Source organism: Brassica napus, chromosome C9 (assembly GCF_020379485.1).
Source record: "Brassica napus cultivar Da-Ae chromosome C9, Da-Ae, whole genome shotgun sequence".
Classification (NCBI taxonomy): Eukaryota; Viridiplantae; Streptophyta; class Magnoliopsida; order Brassicales; family Brassicaceae; genus Brassica; species Brassica napus.
Window position 1 is genome coordinate 49,698,255 of NC_063452.1, and position 8,178 is coordinate 49,706,432.

The 8,178-nt window shown below is 32.1% G+C and overlaps 2 protein-coding genes across 2 annotated transcripts; both read right to left on the reverse strand.

Moving 5' to 3' along the window:
- Positions 1-77: 77 nt before the first annotated feature.
- LOC125592700 (glutathione S-transferase T3-like) lies at positions 78-959 on the reverse strand. The gene is made up of 2 exons (XM_048768065.1): positions 412-959; positions 78-321 (listed from the first exon to the last, which is right to left on the reverse strand). The coding sequence occupies exons 1-2, from the start codon at positions 957-959 to the stop codon at positions 78-80; spliced, it is 792 nt and encodes a 263-aa protein (XP_048624022.1).
- Positions 960-2,392: 1,433 nt separating this feature from the next.
- LOC106373303 (ran-binding protein 1 homolog c) lies at positions 2,393-4,493 on the reverse strand. Its single transcript, XM_048769866.1, is given in 4 exon segments — positions 2,393-2,911; positions 3,431-3,481; positions 3,484-3,581; positions 3,659-4,493. Coding segments are annotated over 4 exon segments (381 nt in total). The 5' UTR covers positions 3,826-4,493; the 3' UTR covers positions 2,393-2,846.
- Between the last annotated feature and the right edge of the window lie 3,685 nt (positions 4,494-8,178).

Sequence of the window (8,178 nt, forward strand, 5' to 3'; positions counted from 1 at the left end):
CAGAAGCAGAAAATATTAGAAACATGAACATAAGAAGCATGAAGTACAAACATAATCATTATTCACTAGAAACATAATTAGAAATACTCTGCCAGGAGTTTATTCTTCACAGTTTCTTCAGTCTCACTAAGTGGTTCCTTTTTAGCAAGGAGAGTATCCAATATGGCCAGCTTTGACAGTTTCTCCTTCGTCGCCAAATCTTCCATCTTCAGCTCCCACATGCTCTTATAATCAGAAAGAGCCTTCCCTTGAGCATTATTCCTTCTTGCTTTTGCAGCCTTGATACCTTCAGGCCAGATCTCATGGTCACCAACAGTGGTGCTTGAAGATTGGGAACCGCCCTCACCACATTTTCTCTATGAACTGCCACTAGCTTTAGGAGTGTTCAGGTTTATCCATTTCTGCTCATACCTCAACACACACCACGCATGTTCAAGGTTAAACTTTAAGTTGTGATCAGAGTAGAAGAAGTTATGAGCCACCTTTAGAACGTCATTGTCATTCTGACCGCTGCAATTTTGTCTCTCTGCAGCAACGTATGCGGCACAGAACTTGTTCGTCAGATCATTGATTTTCTGCCACCTCTGTTTACAATGGAGATGCTCACCCTTTAAAGACAACTCTCTACCATGCGGGCTTGTTGCGAAGTATTCTCCTACTCGTTTCCAGAAGGTCCCTGACTTTTGATCATTTCCTACAACAACATCCTTAGATGTGTTTAGCCAGGCGCTGATTAGAACCTCGTCATCAGTTGGGGTCCATTTCCTTCTCTCCCGACGCTCCACTAGTGTGGCTTCAGGTTGACCTGGAGCCTCAGATTGTTGGGAACTGAAAGGAGGGATTTCTGAGGCTCCAAAGTTCACAGTAGAAGGAAAACTTCCATAAGGAAAGTTTTCTTGTTGACTGTTAAGAAGGCCTACATAACTTGAACGCTGACTATATGGATTCCTTGAATCCATAGCAAGAAGAACAGAGAAGAGAAGGAGATAGAGAAATGATTACGGGTTTTAGAGGACAGAAAGAAGATTAGAGAGATTATATGAAAGAATGAATGATGGTTGGGATTAAATAGGAGAAACTGTAACAAGTAATAAGTTACAAACACCTAACCATTATCTACCAAAGTCTAATCAGAAGTTATTACACATTACACAACTACAAAGCTATCAAGTCTCGTTTACAATTTCATTAAATTTAAAGGGGTTTTGGTTTCAGACAAACTTCAATACAACCAGACTACGTAATTCATCTTAGTTACTTTCCATTAAATTCAAATACGATTTGATTCCAACCAAACTTGACTTCTTGCCTTGTCGATTCATTTTACCAACTATCTAGCACAAAACAAGATTTGGTTGCCTTCTCAATTCATTTTAACATTAACCACAACAGTCAAATTAAAAACAACTAACCACTACCAGTATTCGGTGAATCTAACAAAATGATAGACCATAGCTCAATTGAATGTGAGATGGGTGTTCTTGTTGATTAAAGAGTTAAAGAGTAGATCGAGAACTACAACAGACGAACTATGTGAGACGGCAATCATAACATCAGCGAATCTAACAAACTACAAGTTACCATGCAATCTAACAATAACAACTACTCGACCTCAATTCGATTTACTCAAACACAAACCATACAATCAGAAACGACATTCATATCATCACAACAAATAAGAGAGAAAAAAAAATCAGAAACGACATTCATATCATTCATACAATCAGAAACGACATTCATATCATCGACAATAACAAGGACATCCTATATAACTCATAACGGAAAAAAAAAGAAGCCACTAGCCTCAGAACAGACGAACTACAACAGCGAATCATATCATCAGCGAATCTAACAAACATCAAGTTAACATGCAATCTGACAATAACAACTATTGGACCTTAAGTTAACATGCAACCTATGCGGAGTTCGTAGATCGACAATAACAAGGACATCCTCTATATCTCATAACGGAAAAAAAAAATTAAACTCATAACAGAGGAGGAACACATACCGTTTAGATTGGAAACGACGGAGAAGTTTGGATGAGAGAATAGATCGGTTTCGAGTGAGCGAACGGAGAGGTTTCGCCGTCGAGAGAGAAATCACCGGACAAGCTGTCGAGAAGTTTCGCCGTCGCCGTCGAGAGAGAATCAGATGAAGGAGAAAACTGATTTGGAGACCGCTACGCGACTTTGCCCTACACGACTTCCGCACCCAATCGCATGCTGCCAGGTGGAAGTAAGGACCATGTCGAAAACACCTTAATTAAGGTCTGTGTTGCTCTAATTTCCGTCTTTTTGATTTAAATTTCGGCCCAATTTACCTAAGAACTCAGTTAAGACCCGGCGATAATGTTGCTCTAACAGAGGGCAAAGAGTCAAACTTTTAGAGATGACAAAGGAATGACTCCTTTTAAAGCAACCATCATGTTCGATGCCAGAGCATATATTATATGATAATAGAGTAATCATTGTGACGTAATGTGATCAGGTGTTCACGTCCGTTTTCTTCTCTTCTTCTTCTTCCTTGTTTGTTTCTCTCTCTTCCTTTGCAGGGCTTTCTCCTTCTCCTTTTTCTTTGGTCTTTTCTTCAGTTTTTTTATCAACAGCCGAGAGATTCTCAAGTAAACCAGCAGCTTCGTCCCCATCTTGCTATCTTTTTTTTTTTTTTTTTTTTATAATTCTGGTATATGGGCAGCCACCTTCCCAACTATCCCTCCGAAAGGGGTCCAGCGCCCCAACAGAAGGGATGTTAAATCCGTTGTGACCAAGGCTCGAACCCGGGTGACGGGCAGTACAGCTGTACCTCCTTTACCACTAAGCTACTAGCACTTGGTTACCATCTTGCTATCTTTGCCCTACTTGCTGGCTTTCAGCTATTTCAGTGAACTTCTCCATAAACGTTTTGCAATCTGTTGATGCAATAATTTCCATTTGAGTATTTAAAATCCAACGAAATAATGCAGACATCACAATACCTAAACTCATATATTTTTAACCATCACAGCTAAGAAAGAGCACCAGCATGCATCTTACAGTTCAAGTCAAACATAAATACGATTATAGTAGTAGCCTAACATCTGAGACGTACTACAGAACTAGGTTACCTGTGCATTAAGTGATGAGACCTACAACCTCAGATACCAACCAACCAAGTCTTGGACAATGACCTCATGTTATCTCATAAGGCTGACCAAAACGATACGTCTCCTTGAAGCTATAACATGAGGTAACATTCCAAGTACTACCACTACAAAAGCACTTGTGTTTTCATTTAAGAAACTTCCGGATCACACAAGTCACAGCTACAGAATAGTGACTTCAATCTTCGTTAACCGCATTTGATCATAGAATAGGATGGTGATAGCTGGTTCATTCAAAACCTAAATTAAAAAAAAGAAAAACTGAAGATTCTACAAATATACTTTTACTCTCAATAGACGCAAATCTAATGCAGAAGAGTTCATCCTTCAACTCGCCGTGGAAAAATCGGTAGCGTGCCATAAACACGACTTTTCATTCCCACTATGCAGAAGAGTTCATCCTTCAACTCATCCCACACGAAACTGCACAGAGAACACACTTCGTATACAATAATAATACATAAGCTTTAGCTCAAACAATCAGATCAGAGGTTAAGTGGAGATAGCGAAACTCACTGAGGTGATTGGCGCAGATCAAGGACGGCGTCTTCGTCTTCCTCGCCGGTTGTGACCGCAACTTCCTCGAGCCTGACGATCGGAGCTACTTGAGCTCCGGTGTCCTCAGCTTCGTGGACTTCCGCATCTTCTTCGCGGTGCTCGTGCTCTGGCTCAGTGCTCGCCATTTTCTCTATGGAACTGTCAAAAAGTGGTGTGTGACTAGACTACTGTACTGTGTGCGCTCTGCAACTTGCTCACTCGACTTGGGAGAGACGAAGAATCCGAACCAGAAAAATCTTAGTCTCAATCAATTTGGCCCATTAACGGCCCATTAAATAAACAGCGTTTTACTAATGTTGAATACAAGTGTCAACGCTACTCAAATGTGCTCTAGAAGGAGACATGGACTGAATTAAAGAGGAGTTACAACCAATGAATAATCAATGAGTGTGTTGCATTAGTGGAGTAAAAAAATATGATAATACACACTCTACGTATGTGGATGAAGCCCGACGTGAGGTCATGCATCTAAAAGATCTCACGTTAAAAACTAAAGTAATTAATATTGTTTATACCTTCAATAAATAAAATATATAAATTAGCCAAAAATAAAAACAAATTTAAGTTTTATTTGATTAGATAAGTGATTAAATTAATAATAATAAGAATTATCCAAAATCTAAAAAAAATAAAAACAATTCCTATATATATATTGTGTTTTATCCAAAAAATATATTTTAATAAAAGGGTTAAAATAGAAAAGATAAAATTAATAATGTATTATTGTAGTTTTTTTATTAGTAACTAGATTTTGATCCGCGCTTTTAAAGAACGAAAGCGTTATCTTAATAAAGAATTTTTTTCTTTAGTGTACATATTTTATGTATTTTTATTTATGTATAACTTATATTTAATTAATATAAATGATTTGTTTACTTGCTAATTTTTATTATATAATTATATGAGAATCAAAATAGATTAACCCGTTTAATTAACCCGTTTTGCATTAATTTTAATAGTACTGAATTGGAATTGGTATATTTAGATATGCAAACTGAAATATAAAATTAATTAGTGTTTTAAAACTGCACCGGTCGGTTCCGACCGGGACTCAGACAGCTATCTGGATTAGTTCACTGACAAAATCAAATCTAAAGAACTTGTAAACACATATAAAGTCGTCGAACCGGTTCGACTCGTTAAACTGCAAAACCAATTTTGAATTTTTTTAAGGATCTCTCGCAACCAGTGTTTTGAAACCCGACCTGGATCCGCGGTTGAACCGGTAAACCCGACAATCCAGAAAAAAATCCGGTTTGGATTTTGCGAAAAACTCATTATTTAGAAACCCACAAAAACCCAGTAAAACCCAGAACTCGATACCGGTTGAACCACTGGTTGTACCAATAAATAATTTTTACTTTTTAAAAATTTTTAATTATGTTTTTAGATTATGTTTTATATTCTAAATTTCTAATTAAGAAGTTATATACTGAAAAAAAAAGTTAGGTTTTTCCTTTTCACTTTTATATTTGTGATTTTTAGATTTTAATGAAGATTTCACTATGTCACTTGAAGAAAATAAAGTGAACGATGGTAGAGAGAACCAAAACTAGTTGATGTGATTTGGTGTTTATTTATTTTTGTTATTGATAATTTATTATAATAATTTTTTACTTTTGGTTTATTTTGTATTTGAAATTTAATTTATTATTCACATTAAACATTTAAATATTATAAATTTTATGTCTTGATTTTTTTAGATGTCATAACTCTTACCTTGTTAGACAAAATTATAAATAGTTTAAACTATTTTTTGATATTTTGTATATCAAATGAAAATAAAAATATAGAAATTAAAGCTAAGTATTTTCTGAATGTTATTAAACATAAAAATATACATATCCAAACTATTATTTTATGTTTATAAAAACATTTAGAAAATATTAAAATTTGTTTCTATATTTTTATTTACATAGCTGATATATTATTATATAATAAAATTAATTCATTTATTAACCCGCGGTTCGCCCGCGGTTGACCCAGTGACCCAGCGACCCGGTAAGTCGTCCGGTTCAGTGTCCAGGTCGGGTTTAAAAACATTGCTCGCAACCAATGTTTTTAAACCCAACCCGAACACTGAACCGGACTATTTACCGGATCGCTGGGTCGAACGCGGGTGAACCACAGGTTAATAAATAAATTAATTTTATTATATAAAAATATAAAAACTAAATTTTAATATTTTCTAACACATAAAATAATAGTTTGAATATGTATATATTTTATGTTTAAAAACATTTAGAAAATACTTACCTTAAGTTTTTATATTTTTTATTTTTATTTGATATACAAAATATCAAAAAATAGTTTAGACTATTTAAAATTTCATGTAACAAGATAAGAGTTATGACATCTAAAAAAATCAAGACATAAAGTTTATAAATATTTAAATGTCTAATGTGAATAATAAATTAAATTACAAATCCAAAATAAACCAAAAGTAAAAGATCATTGTAATAAATTGTCAATAACGGAAATAAACTAACACCAATCACATCAACTAATTTTAGTTATTTATAACTTCGTTGACTTCATTTTCTTCGGATGGCATAGTGAAATTTTCACTAAAATCTAAAAATCACAAATATAAAACTGAAAAGGGAAAACGTAACTTTTTTTTTTGTCAGCACCTAACTTCTTAACTGGAAACTTAGAATATAAAACATAATTAAAAACTAAAGAAAGTAAAAGTTATTTATTGGTTCAACATGTATCGGGTTCCGGGTTTTAGTGGTTTTCTATGGGTTTTTGTGGGTTTCTAAATATTGGGTTTTTAACAAAATTTAAACCGGATTTTTTCTGGGTCACCGGGTTTATCGGTTCAACTGCGGGTTCAGGTCGGGTTTCAAAACACTGCTCACAACTATTTTTTGGCTTTTTTGTTTTATTCTTTACATACACTATCATTTGTATTGATCTTTTTATGAGTTTGCTTACTTTTATATATAAGATATTATAATGATTAACATTTAATAATATTTTACAGAAACTTAGAAATTTAAGATTAGGAAAGGGTGACATGCTCCGGTTTTGGAGAAGATAATGTTGAAAAAAATTGGTTTTCAAGGGTATTAAACATGGTTTTTCCTAAATAGTAAATCCCCTATACATTATTTGTGAAACATTACAACTTTTTTTTGTAGCCACATGTCATTACTAGGATGATTCTTAGAATTATTAGAGAAATAGGTTGGTCCATCTAATTATATAATAAGCTTTTTATTAAACTAACCATAAATTCATTATTAATGTCATTTATTATTTTCTTAAATAAAGATTACGGAATTACGTAATGTGGGTAAAGTATATATGACAATTAATGATTTTGAATAATAAAGATCTGATAAAAAATGTATCTTCTATCAAATTTGTTTAATTTAAAACTATTAAAATAATTTAAAAAAAAACACAATAACCATATTATAAAAATTTAGATTTTTCTGTGTATTTTATATTTTGAATTTTAAAAAATGACTATAAATTACTAAAACTGTTAAAAGTCTCACATTCAAATTTTGCGATCCATGGTTTAAAATTTTTGTTATGACAAAATACAAATGATTACAAAATCATATAAATAAAAGTCTAATTTAATTAATCATTAAGATTTAAAATATATATGTATATATATCATTCTAAATTAAACTATAAACCATATTGAATAAATAAATATTTTAGTTTCAAACTTTACTTTGAATAATTTTTTTTGATAAAAGTTTTGAACTAACATTGATAATTTTTTTTTAAATTATCAATTACTAAAATTATTAATCCCACGATGAAAATTTTGTTATCAGTAATTTAAAGTTTTTGCTATTAAAAATACACTTGATAAAAAAACATATGAATAGAAAGCATCATTTAAAAAAAATAAACATTAATATTAAAAATATACTATGTATGTTAATATCATTTAAATTTAATTACATATCCTATCAATTTTTTTTAAAAAAATGTTTGGATTAATAAAATTGATTTATACGTTCGCACCAATTTAATTATATATGTAATAGTTACTGACTTTTAATTATTCAATATATATTTATTATTTCATAATATGTAAGAACATATAATACATAAAATAATTTATATATATAATGTTTATTCCGCGTAAAGCGCAGATCTTAATCTAGTAATTATATGATATACTAAGGTGCATTGCCATATATGAATGTGTATCCAAATTTCACGACTCATGATCTGTGATATATAATCTATACATATAGGATTTATTGTTCTAAACATCCTTTGTATATTAATCATGGAGCATTACAACTTTTAAGTGTAGCCACGTGTCATCACTACGATGATTCTCAGAATCCTTAAAAAAATAGGTTGGTCCATTTAAATATGAATTATATTTTTTATTAAATTAACTATCAAATTGATTAATAGTTCATAAAAGAATATTCTTCTTTCTTTCCTTAAATAAAAGCTACAAAATTATCTAATATGATTAACACATATAGGACAAT